Source organism: Salvelinus sp. IW2-2015, linkage group LG11 (genome assembly GCF_002910315.2).
Source record: "Salvelinus sp. IW2-2015 linkage group LG11, ASM291031v2, whole genome shotgun sequence".
Taxonomy (NCBI): Eukaryota; Metazoa; Chordata; class Actinopteri; order Salmoniformes; family Salmonidae; genus Salvelinus; species Salvelinus sp. IW2-2015.
The window spans coordinates 18,547,346-18,569,020 of NC_036851.1; the positions used below are offsets into that span (position 1 = coordinate 18,547,346).

At 43.4% G+C, this 21,675-nt stretch overlaps 1 protein-coding gene and 1 long non-coding RNA gene across 3 annotated transcripts in view; one reads left to right on the forward strand and one right to left on the reverse strand.

The window, feature by feature from the left end:
- LOC139022605 (mitochondrial S-adenosylmethionine carrier protein-like) overlaps positions 1–14,297 on the reverse strand; it is a 109,006-nt gene extending 94,709 nt beyond the window's left edge. Inside the window, exons 1-2 of the mRNA XM_070445822.1 lie at positions 14,148–14,297; positions 6,083–6,190 (exon numbers count right to left, since the gene is read on the reverse strand). Of these exons, the coding sequence (XP_070301923.1) occupies positions 6,083–6,190; positions 14,148–14,237 (198 nt within the window). The 5' untranslated portion in view covers positions 14,238–14,297. The remainder of the gene's footprint in view (positions 1–6,082; positions 6,191–14,147) is intronic.
- On the forward strand, positions 7,471–9,975 carry LOC111969940 (uncharacterized). Of its 2 annotated transcripts, none has more exons than XR_011480525.1 (3): positions 7,471–7,744; positions 8,105–8,166; positions 9,410–9,975. It is a non-coding gene; the product is annotated as an uncharacterized lncRNA (long non-coding RNA). The 2 variants fall into 2 exon arrangements; XR_002878053.2 differs by having other exon boundaries at positions 9,442–9,975.
- Positions 14,298–21,675: the final 7,378 nt, after the last annotated feature.

Sequence of the window (21,675 nt, forward strand, 5' to 3'; positions counted from 1 at the left end):
AATTAATAGTGAAAAGGACATCTCAGTAAATTAACTTGAATGATATTGACTCACCGGGAGGAAAACGAGAGGGACATTAATAGTAGATATGTAAAGGCATGAGATAACTGTTTTCAAAATGTTCTCTCGTGCAATTAGAAGGAATACACCCACACATGGAATATAATTTGACTTGAATGTATTAATAAACTAGAAAAAATATCCTGAAGAAAATCTGGTGTGCTTGCTACACTTTAAGTGTTTTTCATGGTAATTAAAGAGGTTGTAGTGGTAGTGACGATAGTAGTACTTGTAGTAGTAGTAGTAGTAGTACTAGTAGTGTAACGGTTTTCTTCCAGGGGTGAAGGAGAGGACCAAAGTGCAGCACGGCTAGTGTTAAACATGTTTAATAAAGAACAAGTGAAACACTACAAACAACAATACAAAATAACAAATGTGCAAAAAACGAGACAGACCTATCTGGTGCAGACAATCACAGAGACAGTAAACAAACACCCACAAAATCCCAACACAAAACAAGCCTCCTATATATGATCTCTCAATCAGGACGTTACCATCTGCCTCTGATTGAGAACCATATTGGCTGGACATAGAAACAGACAAACTAGACACACAACATAGAATTCCCACCCAGCTCACGTCTGACCAACACTAAACAAAGCAAAACACATAATAACTCTGGTCAGGACGTTACAGTACCCCCCTCCTGAGGTGCGGACTCCGAACGCACCCCTACAACTCAAGAGGAGGGTCTGGGTGGGCATCTGTCCGCGGTGGCGGCTCCGGCGGTGGACGAGGACACCACTCCACCACTGTCTTTGTCCCTCTCCTTAGCGTCCTTTGAGTGGCGACCCTCGCCCACGATCTTGGCCTAAGAATCCTCCCCAAGGCCCCCACATGATTTTGGAGGTAGCTCAGGACAAGAGGTAGCTCAGACAAAGAGGTAGCTCAGGACAAGAGGTAGCTCAGGACAAAGAGGTAGCTCAGGACAGAGAGGTAGCTCAGGACAGAGAGGTAGCTCAGGACAGAGGGGCAACTCCGGACTGAGTGGCAGCTCCGGACTGATGGCAGCTCCGATGGAGTGCTCCGGACTGAGTGGCAGCTCTGGACTGAGTGGCAGCTCCGGACTGAGTGGCAGCTCCGGACTGAGTGGCAGCTCCGCACTGTAGGGCAGCTCATGACTGTAAGGCAGCTCTTGACTGTAGGGCAGCTTGACTGTAGGGCAGCTCATGACTGTAGGGCAGCTCATGACTGTAGGCAGCTCATGACTGTAGGGCAGCTCATGACTGGCTGACGGCTCTGGACGCTCATGGCTGGCTGACGGCTCCGGCAGATCTCTGCTGTTGGCGGCTCCGGCAGATCCTGTCTGGTTGGCGGCTCTGGCAGATCCTGTCTGGTTGGCCCTGGCAGATCTCTGACTGACGAATGGCTCTAGCGGCTCCTGACTGCGACGAACGGCCTGACGGCTCGGGACAGACGGGCGGCTCTAACGGCCGGGACAGACGGAGGCTCAACGGCTGGGGCAGACGGATGCTCAGCATGCGCTGGGGAGCGAGCATGGCTCAGATGCGGCTGGGAGACGGATGGCTCCGACGGCGCTTGGCAGACGGCCACTCTGACAGGTTGGGCAGACGGACAGTTCAGGCGCCGCTGGGCAGACGGGCAGTTCAGGCGCCGCTGGGCAACGGGCAGTTCAGGCACCGCTGGGCAGACGGCAGACTCTGGCCGGCTGAGACGCACTATAGGCCTGATGCGTGGTGCCGGAACTGGAGGTACCGGGCTGAGGGCACGCACCTCAGGGCGAGTGCGGGAGAAGGAACAGTGCGTACAGGGCTCTGGAGACGCACAGGAGGCTTGGTGCGTGGTGCCGGAACTGGAGGCACTGGGCTGGAGACACGCACCATAGGGAGAGTGCGTGGAGGAGAACAGGGCTCTGGAGATGCACTGGAAGCCTGGTGCGTGGTGTAGGCACTGGTGGTACTGGGCTGGGGCGGGAAGGTGGCGCCGGTATACCGGACCGTGAGGAGGACACGCGCTCTTGAGCACCGAGCCTCCGAACTACTCTCCCTTCCAGGATGGCGACAAGGATCTCCCCCGCCCTACCTTTCGGCAAATCAGATCACGACTCCATTCTGCTCCTCCCTTCCTATAAGGCAGGAACTCAAACAGGAAGTATCCGTGATAAAATCTATTCAACGCTGGTCTGACTATCAGAATCCATGCTTCAAGATTGTTTTGATCACGCTGACTGGGAAATGTTCCGGGTTGCCTCTGAGAATAACATTGACGTATACAGTCGTGCCAAAAGTTTTGAGAATGACACAAATATAGATTTTCACAAGTTCGCTGCTTCAGTGACTTTAGATATTTTTGTCAGATGTTACTATGGAATACTGAAGTATAATTACAAGCATTTCATAAGTGTCAAAGGCTTTTATTGACAATTACATGAAATTGAGACAAAGAGTCAATATTTGCAGTGTTGACCCTTCTTTTTCAAGACCTCTGCAATCCGCCCTGGCATGCTGTCAATGACATTCTGGGCCACATCCTGACTGATGGCAGCCTTCTTGCATAATCAATGCTTGGAGTTTGTCAGAATTTGTGAGTTTTTGTTTGTCCACCCGCCTCTTGAGGATTGACCACAAGTTCTCAATGGGATTAAGGTCTGGGGAGTTTCCTGGCTATGGACCCAAAATATCAATGTTTTGTTCCCCGAGCCACTTAGTTATCACTTTGCCTTATGCAAGGTGCTCATCATGCTGGAAAAGGCATTGTGCGTCACCAAACTGTTCCTGGATGGTTGGGAGAAGTTGCTCTCTGAGAATGTGTTGGTACCATTCTTTATTCATGGCTGTGTTCTTAGGCAAAATTGTGAGTGAGCCCACTCCCTTGGCTGAGAAGCAACCCCACACATGAATGGTCTAAGGATGCTTTACTGTTGGCATGACACAGGACTGATGGTAGCGCTCACCTTGTCTTCTCCGGACAAGCTTTTTTCCGGATGCCCCAAACAATCGGAAAGGGGATTCATCAGAGAAAATGACTTTACCCCAGTCCTCAGCAGTCCAATCCCTGTACCTTTTGCAGAATATCAGTCTGTCCCTGATGTTTTTCCTGGAGAGAAGTGGCTTCTTTGCTGCCCTTTTTGACACCAGGCCATCCTCCAAAAGTCTTCACCTCACTGTGCGTGCAGATGCACTCACACGTGCCTGCTCCCATTCCTGAGCAAGCTCTGTACTGGTGGTGCCCCGATCCCACAGCTGAATCAACTTTAGGAGACGGTCCTGGCGCTTGCTGGACTTTCTTTGGTCCCTGAAGCCTTCTTCACAACAATTGAACCGCTCTCCTTGAAGTTCTTGGTGATCCGATAAATGGTTGATTTAGGTGCAATCTTACAGGCAGCAATATCCTTGCCTGTGAAGCCCTTTTTGTGCAAAGCAATGATGGCGGCACGTGTTTCCTTGCAGGTAACCGTGGTTGACAGAGGAAGACAAATGATTTCAAGCACCACCCTCCTTTTGAAGCTTTCAGTCTGTTATTCAAACTCAATCAGCATGACAGAGGGATCTCCAGCCTTGTCCTCGTCAACACTCAGACCTGTGTTAACGAGAGAATCACTGACATGATGTCAGCTGGTCCTTTTGTGGCAGGGCTGAAATGCAGTGGAAATGTTTTTATGGGATTCAGTTCATTTGCATGACAAAGAGGGACTTTGCAATTAATTGCAATTCATCTGATCACTCTTTATAACATTCTGGAGTATGTGCAAATTGCCATCATACAAACTGATGCAGCAGACTATGTGAAAATTAATATTTGTGTCATTCTCAAAAATTTTGGCCACGGCTGTACATGGACAAGGTGACTGAGTTCATCAGGAAGTGTATAGGGGATGTTGTTCCCACTGTGGCTATTAGAACATACCCTAACCAAAACCGTGGACAGATTTCAGTATTAGCGCAAAACCCCTTTCTGTGTTTGCAAACATTGCTGCACGAGGGCAAAGCGCAAAATTGGTGGCAGAACACGGGGGAGTTTTATAGAAAAAAAGCTTCTATTTACATGTTGCATATGAGTGCATTTCACGCTACTTTTGGATTATAATTGGATTGTGACGCTCGCATGATTTTCATACTTAATATAATGTTTGTGTTGTCATTGCAAATTTACTGCATTATACTTAAAAAAAACACTTACATTTCAACCAGTAAAATGTCTCTTTGGCTAGCTTTTGCTACAGCCTATATGAGCGTTAGCATTCGAGCTAACAACTGCTGCATCCAAAATAGTTATTTTGCAAAGATCACAATCAAATATAATCTTCGCGACTGTTTAAGCAAGAATCAAAACGTCCTTTTAAGCATATGAAAACCCCAAAAACGTCAATCTAGGCTATGTTGAAAGGGTGCAGATGGTGATGGCTTTCTTACTGCAGCCAGGAGTCGCTCGCATCTGTGCATGACGTCGGTGTTTCATGTACTGGAATGGGGTTATTGCTGTCTCCTGGGGGACAAACATCAGTAACTGTCACATTAAACCACACCCCCAAGATTGAAATCAAATTTTTCTTAATGAGCAACAGAAAAACACGCAGTATTGGTGTGTTCAGTCGCTCTTTAATGATGACTGCACCGGTCACAAAGAACCTCAGGTATAACTGAACCTTCCAACACCTCTATTTATTTAGGGCAGACAAACAGGCACTGAAAGGGCACTGAAAAAGGGACTTAAAGTCAAAGTCAACTTTAAGTTTTGAGTTAACCATGATCTAATTCCTAAGATAATTTATAGAAAACATATCATTTCTATCTGTAATCAACTCCTAATATGTATCGTGGGAAGAAGACAGAATGAAATAGCCTATGTGGAAACGGTTGCGTAATCTGGAAGATGTTTTTGTCTTCTCTGTGTATCTCTAAGCTGCCCTGGGGTAGGTCTTTTATGACTAACCTGGGAGATTACACCCTTTGAATCACATAACGCTTACCCAGAATGCAGAAGGGCATTGCCCTTGCTCTGCTCCACGGATCCCCCTTTTGAAGTGCTCTAATCCCTGGCAGCGGGTAACGAGTTAAAGGCGGCGCTGACCTCACTCTCAACTCTCCAAACTATTGTCAGAGAGACGTCAGAGACCCTCATCCACAACATCAGGCCCAGAATAGCTAAGTATGGCCCGCTGGAAAAATACTGTGAAGCTGTTACAACAGAGTTGACTATGAACCAAGAAGAAAATATGGGGAGAAAAATTCACACTAACTGCAAGATTGTTTGTAGCTCAATTGGTAGAGCATGGCACTTGCAACGCCAGGGTAGTGGGTTCAAATCCTGGGACCACCAGTATGGAAAATGCATGCGTGCATGACTGTAAGTTGCTGTTGATAAAGGTGTCTGCTGTGGCTTTATTTTAAGACTATTCAACTTCTGTGCACATGATGTTTGATATGTCTTATTCTCTTCTGACTGAACAAAAAGGCAACAGAAAATACTTAGTGTTTCACAATACAGTGAGAACAGCCATTTTATAAACATGTAAAACTTGGCATGACATTTATCCAAAAGCAAGGAACACTAAGGACCAGTATTAGCGGGATGACGGAGGTTGTGGCAGGAGGCAGGAGAAGACAGGAGAACCTGCTAAAGTGAACAGCCAGCCCCAGAGAGACGGATTCTTTAGCTGAGAGCGATTAGTACTAGACCAATAGAAGACATTGTGTCTCTTTCCTCATGGCTTTAAAGCCACAAAAAATGTAGGGAGTCTGTTGCCTCGCTGGGAAAACAGCTAAGTCAATAACCAGTAATGAGATCTTATTTACCCAGCTGGTGGTGAAATGTTAAGACGCCCAGGGACCCAAAGTCATCCAACTGGGCTCGAGGCCCACAGCTAAAACCACATTCTAACCCTGTGCATATTTGTCTGTGAAATTTTCACACAATTATGTAAACAAGCATGCTGTATTGTTCTTTTGGACTGTGACGCAAAGAGAGAGAGAGCGATATAGGGGAGAGGGGGGAGATAGAGAGAGGGAGAGAGAGAGGTTGGAGAGAAAGAAATCAAGAAAAAATAAGCTGGGAGACATGCTATTTCTCCCAGGAAGTCTGGGTGACTGACAGGTACCTTGTACGGGGCTGAGAGGGCTCTGTGGGCTCCGGTCTTGATGCTTTCATAAGTGACAAAGAACGCAGCAGCTGACACCAAGCAGAACCATCAGAGTTTAGGGTCCATTTGTCAACCTGCATACAGCAATTAATGACACTGACTATGAGGGGGTGGGGGGGTGGGGGGGGGGGGGGGGGAGAGGGAGAAACAGTGAAGGAAAAGGGGGGGTGGGGTAGGGCTGGCAATTGCCAAGGACCTCATTAAACGATATTATCACAATACTTATGTGCCAATTCGATATGTATTGGGATTCTCACGATTCTATATGTATTGGGATTCCATACTGTGATTTTATTGCAAATCGATGTTCTAAACATATTACTGCTGCAGAGGGACAAGAGAGAGCCCTGAGAAAATGAGTTTTGATCAGACATGGAAATAAAAGTGCAAAAAAAATAATTGCCTCCCTATTTAAGGAGGAGATGGAGTACAAACTATGAAGGAAAAATACTGGAATTTCTGTGCAGGCATATCAAACTAGTGCAGAAATAATATTGCGATATTGTCAAAACAATAGTGAGTGAGTAGGTAGAGTGGGTAGAATGAGAGAAAAGTGCTTACTTCATTAAGGCAGCAGTGTAAAAATCACAACCCATTTTGAATGGAGAATGCAGGTCTCATTGTAGCCCTTTCAAATGATGCCCACCTGACCCAGATTGTGATTTATAATGGACTGTTTTTGGATTCCGTAAACCACAACAGTAATTGTGTGATGGCGGGGATTCAGGGCTGTGTTCCAAACAAAATAACGACAAACTTTGTGTGCTTGTTCTAGTTCCTCAATGGCACAACTAGGAGAGCTCAAAAAGCCCCTTACTAGCTAGGTTTCTATCCAATTGTCGACAGATTTTCATGTGAAAGTTCTCAAATCTGTATCAAGACAATATGCGCATTTTCCCACCGGAGATGTATTTCCATCAAATTGACTTGTTGTGGATAAAAGACTGTGCATGATGATTGTGCACGTAAAAATAACTTTTGCAGATAAATTCCCATGTACCGAATAAAAAAATAAGTTAAATGGGTTTCCATTGCATTTTAAACTCTACTGATGGTTTTGTCACAACAAATGTTGCGTTATGGACGACTGTGTTATCTCGCTCTCCGTAGCCGATGTGAGTAAGACCGCAGCTGGACCAGACATTTAGGAGGCCGCGGGGCCAAACATTTAGGAGGCCAAGGGGCCAGACAGATTACCAGGACACGTACTCAGAGCATACTGTGACATACTGTGACGGCCCTGAATTTGTCTGAACCGTCTGTGCTTCTCTTTCCAATAGGGCGCTTCCCCTTTAATTCCCAATTAAATAGCCAGCATCAGCTGCGCAAAAGAGGGTTGTGATGGTGGTGCGAATGAGGAGTGTTCAACCCTCAGTTCCGAAGCTTCTTTACTCCGTTTTTTTTGTTGTATTTAAAAGTGAGCTTTGTAGCCTTGTCTCAAGTTTAACCAGGATCGGATCCACTCATTTTTTCCTTTGGACTACACATCTCAGTTGGTCTCAGCTGTTTCGTTGTGGCCTTTCTCAGCAGGAGATCTGTTGGCGGATTGGATTGCCTGACAGACCACAACTTTTGTTGCATACGGTATTTCATTTGTTTGAGTGTGATTTATACCGTGCTGATTTGTGGTCAGTTGTAGTTGACTATTGAGATTTGATACTTTTATGGTTGTGTGGTTAAAGAGTTTGATATTGTGAGTGTATGATTGAGACTGGATTTATGCTACACTCCTTTACCGGGCTGGACTCTTAGGCCCGACGTACAGAAGTTTTCTTGAGGAACCAAAGCTCATTGTTTGATTTATTATGTGTGTGATGATTTATGTTGGTAATACAACCCACACAAAAGAACAGTTGTTTTGAAGTTATTGTCAATGTTTTAAAGGTTTCTGAACAGTGTATTTCTATACTGCCTTTCTTAACTGAGTCCTTTGTATTGGTGTAGACTTGATGGACCAGACAGGACTCATTCCCTCAAACAAAAAGGAGACATCAATATTTTCTCTGGTAGGCACAACCTACCTGGCACCCTTACAAACAATAACCTCAAGTCAAAACTGTTACAATGCGCTGAGCAGCTGGCAAGTCCTGTGTGACTCAGTTGGTAGAGCATGGCACTTACAACTCCAGGGTTGTGGGTTTGATTCTCATGGGGGACCAGTACGAACAGATATGAAAATGTTTTACTCACTACTGTAAGTCAATTGTATTTTATTTAACTAGGCAAGCCAGTTAAGAACAAATTTGTATTTTACAATGACGGCCTACCCCAGCCAAACCCTAACCCAGACGACACTGGGACAATTGTGCAACGCCCTATGGGACTCCCAACTAAAGCCTGGAATTGAACCAGGGTCTGTAGTGACACCTCTAGCACTGAAATACAGTGCCTTAGACTGCTGCACCACTCGGGAGCCTGCGTGGTCAAGCTGGATAAGTGCATCTGTTTAAATGACTAAAATGAATGTGTATTGAAAACCACTCCCTGACCCAGTCTGTAATACCTACATGTTTCAAGCAGACCACCATAGTCCCTGTGCCCAAGAACGTGAAGGTAACCTGTCTTAATGACTATCATCCCGTAGCACTCACATCTGTAGCAATGAAATGCTTTGATAGGCTGGTCATGGCTCACATCATCATCATCCTAGACACACTGGACTCACCCATTAACATACCACAACAGATCCACAGATGATGCAATCTCTATTACACTCCACACTGCCCTCTCCCTCCTGGACAAAAGGAACATCTATGTGAGAATGCTTTTCATTGACTTCAGCTCAGTAATCAATACCATAGTGCCCTCCAACCTCATCACTAAGTTCAGGACCCTGGGACTGAACACCTTCCACTGCAACTGACTCTTGGACTTCCTGTCGGGCTGCTCCCAAAAACACCTTCTACCCCCAAGCCATGAGACTGCTGATGAATAGTTATTTAAATAGTTAACCACAGACCTTTTTTTTCACAAACTTTTTGACTCATCTCATATGTGGTTGCTACTTTTTTAGCTATCCTGTTGCCTAGTCACTTTATCCCTAGTTAGTATGTACATACTGTATCTACCTCAATTAACTTGTACCCCTGCACATCGACTCAATACTTGTACCCAGTGTATATAGTCAAGTTATCGTTACTCATTGTATTTATTACTCATGTTATTTTCTATTATTTCTCAAATTCTTGACGGTCTAACTGTTGTCTTCAAAGTGTGCACAGTTCCTAAGTAATTTCAATGCACTTTTAGGACTGTCAAGTCTACTCCCACTCCCCCTCCAGGTGAATCTGATGAGGCGATGGTGCGAGTAACGATGGTGACAGGTGTGCATAATAATGAGCAGCCTGGTGACCTCGAGCGCCGGAGAGGGAGTATACCTGACAGTAACCTCTCCCTGATGTGCGGCTCCAGGCGCAGGACTCCGATCAGAGGGATGGTCCTGGGGGCCGGTCGCTTCTGCTGAGGCACAGGAACCCCGGTTGCGACACCCGGACCGACATCACCTACCCTAATAAATAAACAGTCCCTGATGCTTCCTTTTGGTCAGGAGTTATTCTGTAACGTGTATGCTGGGAGTCGGGAAGCAAGTTTAGGGAGCGTAGTTAATAAATACATTAACATAGAACAAAACAAGAAACACGGATAGCGTACAGCCATGAACACTGGAACAGAAACAATAACGCCTAGAGAAAGAACCAAAGGCAGTGACGTGTGTATATATGGGAAAGGTAATCAGGCAGGTGATGGAGTCTGGTGCGGTGCTGGTGCGAGTAACGATGGTGACAGGTGTGCGTAATAATGAGCAGCCTGTTGACCTCGAGCGCCGGAGAGGGAGTATACGTGACATGTATTTGTCATGTTATTTCATTACCAGAACATGTTGTGAATAAGCCCACTAGGCTATGTAATTTGTCATTATCTCCAGATATCTCCCTATAATTAATAGGAGTAGCATTGGGTGTTGTGCAATGGTTCATCCAAAACAATTGTGCACAGTAGACTCTGAGTCCAATCCGAGGCACAAAAACATATGAAAACATTAACTCAGTACCTTAGTGATTTCTCTGTTAAATCTAACGAGACCCTGCTATAAATCAAGCAGACAACAACAGATGATCAACATCAATTCACCAGGGATATTACATCCAAAGTGGATCCAGGCACAACTGTCTTCAGGCTACACGAATGAGACACCAAAATATTCTTGACATTCCTCTCGAATACCTTTTTTCCAGAATTAGGGCTGTTGCATGGCATGCACTATCACAACAGCTGTTCGTCACTTGACTGTCATTCGGAAAATTCCTTCCTAGATCCGATGTGTGAAAATATCATGGCATAATTTATCAGCTGGACACCAAATCAAATGCTCATCCAACAAGTATTATGCATAATTATTGAAGAACCACATTAATGACAGTATCGATTTAGGTTTTAAGTATCAAAGTAAGGTGACTCTTTCGGTTAGAAAGATCACTTGGGTTTTGTCTGCCCATGAACTGTTTTTACCCCATAACATAAGGACTGTCCAACAGCTATTATGCATGATATGTCATACCATTCTATAACATTTATCAAAGGCATTACTTCATGTTGTTACTGTGGAACCGAGAGCATTGATACTAATTGAGTACTGTGCCTGCAGATGAATGTTCTATGTTAACTTTAGTTTGATCGAGTCATGTAAAACTTCTCTGTTCCAAGTATCATTATTACTGTTTGTGTAGTAGTAAGACAACAGCTAGATCCAGGATTCTTACAGGGTTCAAGTTCAATGTCTAATTTAAGTGAATAATGCTTAATGTATGATATAATGACAACTTACACTGCAATACATGCAAGAACAGAAAAGTAATGTTTCATGTCACACAATTTTGGACAAATCCATCAAGATACCAACTATGATAAAGGGTTAAACAGGTTTTACATCTACTCTTGAATTTTATTGAATATAGCTATGATCCTCCTTACACTGTAAATGCATGGAATGAGCAGCAGTACAGGGGAATCCATGACAGACCCCTTCCCTTTTTCCACATTTTGTTATGTTACAGCCTTATCAAAATACACACAATACCCCATAATGGCAAAGTGTAAACAGGTTTTTAGAAATGTTTGCAAATGTATTAAAGATAAAAAAGAACTTATTTACACAAGTATTCAGACCCTTTGATATGAGACTTGAAATTGAGCTCAGGTTTATCCTGTTTCCATGTATGACCCTTCAGATGTTTTTACAACTTGATTGGAGTCCACCTGTGGTAAATTCAATTGATTGGACATGATTTGGAAAGGCACACACCTGTTATATACGGTCCCACAGTTGACAATGCATGTCAGAGCAAAAACCAAGCCATGAGGTTGACGGAATTGTCCGTAGAGCTCCAAGACAGGATTTTGTCGAGGCACAGATCTGGGGAAGGGTACCAAAACATTTCTGCAGCATTGAAGGTCCCCAAGAACACATTGGCCTCCATCATTCTTTGGAACCACCAAGATTCTTCCTGGAGCTGGCCGCCCGGCCAAACTGAGCAATCGTGGGAGAAGGGCCTTGGTCAGGTAGGTGACCAAAAACCCGATGGTAACAGAGCTCTAGAGTTCCTCTGCGGAGATGGGAGAACCTTCCAGAACGACAACCATCTCTGCAGCACTCCACCAATCAGGCCTTTATGCTAGTGGTCAGACGGGAGCCACTCGTCAGTACAAGGCAAATGACAGCCCGCTTGGAGTTTGCCAAAAGGCACCTAAAGGACTCTTAGACTATAAGTAACAAGATTCTCTGGTCTGGTGAAACCAAGATTGAACTCTTTGGCCTGAATGCCAAGCTTCAAGTCTGAAGGAAACTTGGCACAATCCCTACGGTGAAGCATGGTGATGGCAGCATCATGCTGTGGGGATGTTTTTCAGCTGCAGGGACTGGGAGACTAGTCAGGATTGAGAGAATGAATGGAGCAATGTACTGAGAGATCCTTGATGAAAACCTGCTCCAGAGCACTCAGGACCTCAGACTAGGGCGAAGGTTTCACCTTCCAACAGGACAACGACCCGAAGCACACAGCCAAGACAATTCAGGAGTGGCTTCTCTGGGGAGACCTGAAAATAGCTGTGCAGCGACGCTCCCCATTCAACCTGACAGAGCTTGAGAGGATCTTCAGAGAATAATGGGAGAAAATCCCCAAATACAGGTGTGCCAAGCTTGTAGCGTCATACACAAGAAAACTAGAGGCTGTAATCGCTGCCAAAGGTGCTTCAACAAATTACTGAGTAAAGGGTCTGAACTTGCATAAATGTGATATTTCAGTTTTTTTCTATACATTTGCAAAATGTTCTAAAAAACTGTTTTAGCTTTCTCATTAAGAGGTATTGTGTATAGATTGAATACATTTTTATTTATTTAATCCATTTTAAAATGAGGCTGTACAGTCATGTCCAAAAGTTTTCAATGACACATATATAAATTTTCACAAAGTTTGCTGCATTAGTGTCTTTAGATATTTTTGTCAGATGTTACTATGGAATACTGAAGTATAATTACAAGCATTTCATAAGTGTCAAAGGCTTTTATTGACAATTACATGAAGTTGATGCAGAGAGTCAATATTTGCAGTGTTGACCCTTCTTTTTCAAGACCTCTGCAATCCGCCCTGGCATTCTGTCAATTAACTTCTGGGCCACATCCTGACTGATGGCAGCCCATTCTTGCATAATCAATGCTTGGAGTTTGTCAGAATTCGTGGGTTTTTGTTTGTCCACCTGCCTCTTGAGGATTGACCACAAGTTCTCAATGGGATTAAGGTCTGGGGAGTTTCCTGGCCATGGACCCAAAATATCAATGTTTTGTTCCCCGAGCCACTTAGTTATCACTTTTTCCTTATGGCAAGGTGCTCCATCATGCTGGAAAGGGCATTGTTCGTCACCAAACTGTTCCTGGATGGTTGGGAGAAGTTGCTCTCTGAGAATGTGTTGGTACCATTCTTTATTCATGGCTGTGTTCTTAGGCAAAATTGTGAGTGAGCCCACTCCCTTGGCTGAGAAGCAACCCCACACATGAATGGTCTCCTTTGAACGCTCTCCTTGTAGTTCTTGGTGATCCGATAAATGGTTGATTTAGGTGCAATCTTACTGGCAGCATATTTGCCTGTGAAGCCCTTTTTGTGAAAGAAATGATGGCGGCACGTGTTTCCTTGCAGGTAACCATGGTTGACAGAGAGAGACAAATTATTCCAAGCACCACCCTCCTTTTGAAGCTTCCAGTCTGTTATTCAAACTCAATCAGCATGACAGAGTGATCTCCAGCCTTGTCCTCGTCAAAACTCACACCTGTGTTAACAAGAGAATCACTGACATGATGTCAGCTGGTCCTTTTGTGGCAGGGCTGAAATGCAGTGGAAATGTTTTTATGGGATTCAGTTCATTTGCATGACAAAGAGGGACTATGCAATTAATCTGATCACTCTTTATAACATTCTGGAGTATGTGCAAATTGCCATCATACAAACTGAGGCAGCAGACTATGTGAAAATTAATATTTGTGTCATTCTCAAAACTTTTGGCCACGACTGTAATGTAACAAAATAAGGAAAAAGTGAAGTGGTCTGAATACTTTCTGAATGCACTGTATTTATTTTTCAATGTAGCCCTCCATCTCAGCCAATTCCGTAAAGGGTTAGATCATTTAGATAGGCCTATTTCTGCATCTCAATCGCAAGTTTGTTACGCGCTTTCATTATATTATTCAAATGATTTAATCAATCAACTGTATGGGCAAACATTGGCTATTTGTACAGGGAAAAGGCTGACAATTAAATGTTTGTTTTTTAATGTTTTTATTTATTGTAGCAGTTATTTGAACAAATTACACTTGAAACATTAATAAACTTTCCCATCAGACGCTCTCCATGCTGGGTAAGCTATTATAGTTTGTTAACAGGTAGCCTATGTCTGTGGTGTCTTATTGGTGCCAGAGACTCATAATGAGTGACTCATCATTGGGGAAAGAGCCGATGGCAGCTGATGGGACCCCTGCATAGACGCCCCGGAAACTCCCAACCTTTGCGAAGCCCTGCTGGCTCTGCATTCCGGTCTTAATGGTGTCCAGGGGGAAGAAGGTGAGGTCCACACATCCCAGCACAGCCCCCCACCTAGCATGTAGGGAGAGACACACAATCATCAGGCAACTCAAAAGCACTGCATAGACCCACACCTAGCAGAGCGAGATGATACACAGAGACAAAAACTAATCTGCTAAACTCAACTCGCACTCATACAAAAATCCAAATACATGTGCACATACACACGAGTGCACGCACGGACTCACACACACACACTGAGTCTCTTATCTCTGTGTGACTAAAGAGGTACTCTGACAGCACAGTGATAATGAATTCAACAAAAAGCCATTGATTCAGCTCCCATACTGAGCCATCAACATGATAAAAGTCCTTGAAAAGTTGGATACCTCAGTTTAAGTTTCACCCCATTTGGATATCATTAGGAGTGAGACCATTCTGAATCTGTTTCATGATGCTGGTGCCAACTCAAATAATGCTGGTTGAGCAATAAGCTCTCTGTAAACATTTGCAAAGTGAAGAGCAGTCATCCCATGTCAATTCAATAAGGAGACCATTCTCTCAGAATTGTTTTATTTTATTTTTATTTCACCTTTATTTAACCAGGTAGGCAAATTGAGAACAAGTTCTCTTTACAATTGCGACCTGGCCAAGATAAAGCAAAGCAGTTCAACACATACAACAACACAGAGTTACACATGGAGTAAAACAAACATACAGTCAATAATACAGTAGAAAAATAAGTCTATATACAATGTGAGCAAATGAGGTGAGATAAGGGAGGTAAAGGCAAAAAAAGGGCATGGTGGCGAAGTAAATACAATATAGCAAGTAAAACACTGGAATGGTAGATTTGCAGTGGAAGAATGCAAAGTAGAGATAGAAATAATGGGGTGCCTAGGAGCAAAATAAATAAATACAGTAGGGGAGAGGTAGTTGTTTGGGCTATATTATAGATGGGCTACGTACAGGTGCAGTAATATGTGAGCTGCTCTGACAGCTGGTGCTTAAAGCTAGTGAGGGAGATAAGTGTTTCAGAAATTTTTGTAGTTTGAAAAATGCATACTGCCTGACCCTATTTTCTCCAGGGCAAAGTTTACACCTGTAACGGAAGTGATTTGGTGGACCACAGTCCCTGGATGAGTTTACCTTGCATTAGTTTCCCAGAGCAAATACCTATACATTAGCTTAGCGGTCTAGCATTTCCTAGTCCTGTGGCACGCAGACGACCCAAATTCTAACCCAAATAGTCAAAGCACACATTTAGGAGTACGATCTTGGGGCACTTTGTATTTACTTGCTCATATACCTGTGTAGTAATACAGTAAATACTCAGTTTACAACATTGTGTCAATATGTTGTTACATAACTGGCATTTCCCCTGTGAGAGAGTTCTTCACAACAGCGACTGAATCCTCTGCTCTCTGGTTTTGTTCCTGCTCAAGACAGGTCATGCCTAGATGAGTTTCTGAGTGTTTTGAAACTTTGCATTTTCAATTGAACATCCTGTTTCAGAGAATCTTGAAAATACAGTTTGGCGTTGGTTTTCCTCCATTTGAATGGGTAGGTGAGCCAACCTCAGATGCACATCTTTCTGATGGGCCTCCACACTTTCACTTAGTTTGCGAACGGCATTCTCCTGCATTTTCAAACTGTTAATAGTGTGTCTCGATTGCTGTTCCATTTGTCCAGTGAGCTCAGAAACAACTCTCCCAGTCTGTCTGGGCAGGGTAACAGGAAGAGGTTTAGGGGAGGGTAATGGTGGAGCGGTTATAGGCGAGCCAGAAGCCTGGGGATAAGACACAGTGCTCTCCAACTCCATTACACAATCGAGTCCGTCCACAATGAAAGAATTCCGGTCATAATTTCCATTGGGCGTGTCCACATTGACACATTATGGGGTTCCAATAAAATACATACCTCAACAACTTTGCGTGTGTGGTGTATTCATGGGTGCTTTTCTCCATAGGTCCCTGTTCGGGTGCCAGTTCTTTAATGGTGTTTTTAGAGAGGGGTAAAGATAAAGATTTTTGTTTGGGTAGCAGTGAACAGAGTAGGAGAGAGCTTCCAGACACACATCAGCAGAAGAGACTGCCTCGAGTGCCAGATAGCCAGTGGAGAGAGTGGATATGACACACCAAGTAAACACAAGTCACAGCACAGGGGTAAACCAACCAATATTTCTCATTTAATAAAAATGATTAGAGCAACTCAGTGGCAACTTCATAGAGGCAACAGACGATAAAAAACTCAGTTATCATTAGATGATTTGCAAATGTCTGTGTTCCTCCACAGAGTGAGTTGGGTACATTAGTTTGTGTGTGTGTGCTCCAAAACATAAAAGCCATTTAAATGTCCCAAAGCCAATACACAATACATCAATTCAGTTCCAAAAAGAGAATAAAATAATGAGCAATATGTGACCGACCACTTATTTTTGGTCTTGTTACAAAATTTGAAATTGTGTTTTTTACATTGGATAAAAGTACTGACTCAGAGCTTCAAAAATATATACAATGCACTGCAGATGAGGAACAATGGGAAAGTAATGCTGCTTTGAAAGATAAACTTTTGAGAAAATGCCCCTGGAATGTTTTGGTGCACCTACTGAATCTCTTCTTTGTTCACAACTATTCGGCATCGTTCACACCGTCTTAAGCCTTAGCCCCACCCATCTCTTTAGAGATTCACGTGAGACCATGTGCCATGTGCTAAACATTGTGATTGTAGCTGAGCTTTCGATCCATTGACCTTCATCAGAGCATCTAAAAGCGGTGAAAGTAGAAGCCACAATTATGAAAAACTCCAGGTAAAATACACTTTATTTAGTCCTTGGTCTAAATCCTAATCTGACTTTGGTGCAGATCATGTTGTTTTTCACATTACTGTCTCTGGTAAACACACATTATATATATCAAATGAAAGTTTATTTGTTACATGCACAGGATTTCTGCATCTCATTCATATGTTTGTTACTTGCTTTCATTGTATTATTCAAATTATTGAATCAATCAACTGTATGGGCAAACAGGCTATTCATACAGGGAAAAGGCTGAGAAATGTTTTTTATAAATGTTTTTATTTATTGTAGCAGCTATTTGAACAAATTACACGTGAAACATTAATAAACTTGCCCATCAGATGCTCTCCATGCTGGGTAAGCTATTATGGTTCGTCAACAGGTAGCCTATGTCTGTGGTGCCAGAGACTCATAATGAGTGACTCATTATTGGAGAAAGAGACGATGGCAGCAGATGGGACCCCTGCATAGATGCAGGGGTCCCATCCGAAGGTGTAAATGGTAAAGTGAAATGATTACTTGCAAGTAAGCAAGTAGCCTTGCACGAGTCTTGGCTTGTGTGACCCAGAGTGGCTCATATGGCAGGATCCTACCTCCTGTTTCTGCAGCGCGAGGCAGCTTATAATCACTAGTCTAGACATGTACACATGTACATGAAATAAATAGATGGCCGTAATCACCCCCAGACAGACCTTTCTAACTTGGTGGGTCATGTAAAAGAGAAGTTATAACCACCCCATATCCATGTCTATCTAAGTGTATGGGTCTCTACAGAAGTAGCAGCAACGTGTGTGTGGTGTGTGTGTGAGGATAGAGTCATGTGAATGTGCAGATAGGGAATCTATATTCAGAGAGACAGTTTCTGTCCTGCCATTGCAAGGTATGTGAAGTCCATGGCTTCTTTGTTGCAAAACTTCTCAGTCCAAGTGGTGCTTGTACAGGCGGACCATCTTTGGGAGGAAGGACGTCAGCTTTGTGCAGCAGCTGAAACTTGTCCGAACGCTCCTTGGCGATGACAACTCCAGGCTGTAAAACAGGAAAATAGACAAAACATTTAAAAGACATTACAACCTTGCATAACATCAATTCACCTTCCAAGTTCAGATAATAAGAATAAGCCCATAAAATGCAATATTCACCTGAAGTGCTGGTACTGCTTGATCTGTGGCAGAGGCCTGAAGTACGGAGCCAGGTGTTATTGCCTCCATAGCTTTGCATCACCACCATATCATCCTCCAGTCCAACCAGCTGTGGGATTCTGACCCCTGTCACAGTGCTGTCCGTCACCACACCAGCATCTCTGTTCCCTCTGGTCTTTCTGAAGAGTTGCTTGATCAGCCCGAAGCACCAATCAGGGGCAAACTTGGTGTGGCCTGTGATCAGGAAGTGAAGGTCCCGACTGTGGTGGAGCCTGTGCATGGTCTTCCAGGCACAATACCAGAGCACAAACTTGTTCTTGTTTTGGCCACTGCTGTTGTCACAATTCAGGTCCACAGTTGTTTCCCCAACTCCGTAGATGGTAAAGAAATGGTGCATGTAGTGGATGACTGCTGCCTTTGCTGAATGACATGCCTTCATCAATCAAGTAGTTGACTTGTTGTGGTATTCCTTCACAGCAGAGATCAAACAACCATACTTGTGAGGACTGGAGTGAAAACGTAGATGGGTCCTGGTTACATATGGTCAGAAGGATAGTGCACTTCAATTTTTTATTTATTTAATCCAAAACATACAATATACTTGCAGTGAAGCTGCTCAAAAACTACATCACACCAGTCATCCAACAGACTCCCATTCAGAGTGACACACAGAAGTATCCAGGGTCAATGCCCTGCTCAAGGGCATGTCGACAGATCTCCTACAAGGCCAAAAATGGGGACCTGAATCCTCCAAGATCCCCCCACAGTTCCCCAATAGCTGCCCCTCAACTATCCGAGACACCTCCCACCCTCCCCCCCCCCCCCCCCCCCCCAAGAAAAAATAATTAATTCCATTCCCCACCCCCAAGAACCCCCCCAATGCACCAACAACCAAGACAATTAACTAAAGAGAATAAAGAAAAAGAAAAAGACAAAGGAAAACAAAACAACAATGCAAAAAACTAAAACTAAAAACTAAAATCATAACAGCAAGGCCAACTGCATATGTTTGAGGGCATATCTGGCACTATTTCCGTGTGTGTGTGTGTGTATTTGAACGAGAGTGTGTGTATATGCATGTGTACAAACACCTGTGCGACATCAGCATCAGGTAAACTGGCATTAGCTGTAAAAACATTGCCCCTCGGTGTCATTCAAACTTACTTTTTATTATGTTTAATTTTGACTTTATTTTTTATACTTAGAATGACGGTCAATCTCCCGCCCAGCAACTCCACTCCCACTTGTCTCCTATTCCTCATCCCAACCCTCAGCTTCCCTCTGCCCATCCCACCTATCTCTGCTGGCCACCCTCTTCATATTCCTACGCAACATACACTACTGTTCAAAAGTTTGGGGTCACTTACAAATGTCCTTATTTTTGAAAGAAAAGCAATTTTTTTGTCCATTAAAATAACATCAAATTGATCATAAATACAGTGTAGACATTGTTAATGTTGTAAATGATTATTGTAGCTGGAAACGGCAGATTTTTTTCTCATGTAATATCTACATAGGCGTACAGAGGCCCATTATCAGCAACCATCACTCCTATGTTCCAATGTCAAGTTGTGTTCTCTAATCCAAGTTTATAACTTTAAAAGGCTAATTGATCATTAGAAAACCCTTTTGCAATTATGTTAGCACAGCTGAAAACTGTTGTTCTGATTAAAGAAGCAATAAAACTGGCCTTCTTTAGACTAGTTGAGTATCTGAAGCATCCGCATTTGTGGGTTCAATTACAGGTTCAAACTGGCCAGAAACAAAGACCTTTCTGAATCTCGTCAGTCTATTCTTCATCTGAGAAATGAACATGTGAGAAATTTCCAAGAAAGTGATGATCTCGTACAACGCTGTGTACTACTCCCTTCACAGAACAGCGCAAGCTAGCTCTAACCAGAATAGAAAGAGGAGTGTGAGGCCCCGGTGCACAACTGAGCAAGAGGACAAATACATCAGTGTCTAGTTTGAGAAACAGACGCCTCACAAGTCCTCAACTGGCAACTTCATTAAATAGTACCCGCAAAACACCAGACTCAATGTCAACAGTGAAGAGGCGACTCCAGGATGTTGGCCTCTTCACCTCATGATGCCATCTATTTTGTGAAGCGCACCAGTCCCTCCTGCAGCAAAGCATCCCCACAACATGATGCTGCCACCCCTGTTCTTCACGGTTGGGATGGTGTTCTTCAGCTTGCAAGCCTCCCCCTTTTTCCTCCAAACATAACAATGGTCATTATGGTCAAACCATTTCATTTTTGTTTCATCAGACCAGAGGACATTTCTCCAAAAAGTATGATCTTTGTCCCCATGTGCAGTTGCAAACCGTAGTCTGGCTTTTTTATGGCGGTTTTGGAGCAGTGGCTTCTTCCTTGCTGAGCGGCCTTTCAGGTTATGTCGATATAGGACTCGTTTTACTGTGGATATAGATACTTTTGTACCTGTTTCCTCCAGCATCTTCACAAGGTCCTTTGCTGTTGTTCTYGGATWGATTTGCAKTTTTCGCACCAAAGTACGTTCATCTCTAGGAGACCGAACGCGTTTCCTTCCTGAGCGGTGTGACAGCTGCGTGGACCCATGGTGTTTATATTTGCATACTATTGTTCATACAGTTGAACGTGGTACCTTCAGGCGTTTGGAAATTGCTCCCAAGGATGAACGAGACTTGGAGGTCTACAATTGTTTTTCTGAGGTCTTGGCTGATTTCTTTTGATTTTCCCATGATGTCAAGCAAAGAGGCACTGAGTTAGAAGGTAGGCCTTGAAATACATCCACAGGTACACCTCCAATTGACTCAAAGGATGTCAATTAGCCTATCAGATGCTTCTAAAGCCATGACATAATTTTCTGGAATTTTCCAAGCTGTATAAAGGCACAGTCAACTTCTGACCCACTGGAATTGTGATACAGTGAATTTTAAGTGAAATAGTCTGTAAACTGTTGGGGAAATTACTTGTGTCATGCACAAAGTAGATGTCCTAACCGACTTGTCAAAACTATAGTTTGTTAAGACATTTGTGGAGTGGTTCCTAAACAAGTTAATGACTCCAAACTAAGTGTATGTAAACTTCCGACTTCAACTGTATTTTGTGAATTGAATACAAACTGTCTATTTCACTGTCAGCCCATTTTATAGGTAAACTGCAGTGTAATGTAAGTTAAAGATCCAATACCTAATATTGTACACATCATAATTAGGTTTTAGTCCAGAAAAGTTATCTAGATCTTCAATGAGATATTGCAGGTTTCTAGCTTGTGGACTTAATATAAAACTTGAGTCATCAGCATATATGGACACCTTTGTTTTTAAGCCTTGGATTTCTAATCCTCTAATGTTGTTATTGGATCTGATTTTAATAGCTAGCATATCGATGGCCATAACAAATAGATATAGTGACAGCGGACACCCTTGTTTAACTCCTATTGACAATTCAAAACTCTCAGGAGTATCAGGAATCAAGGTAAGACCCAAATGCAGACTGAGTGAAGTAACAATGTTTATTGTAA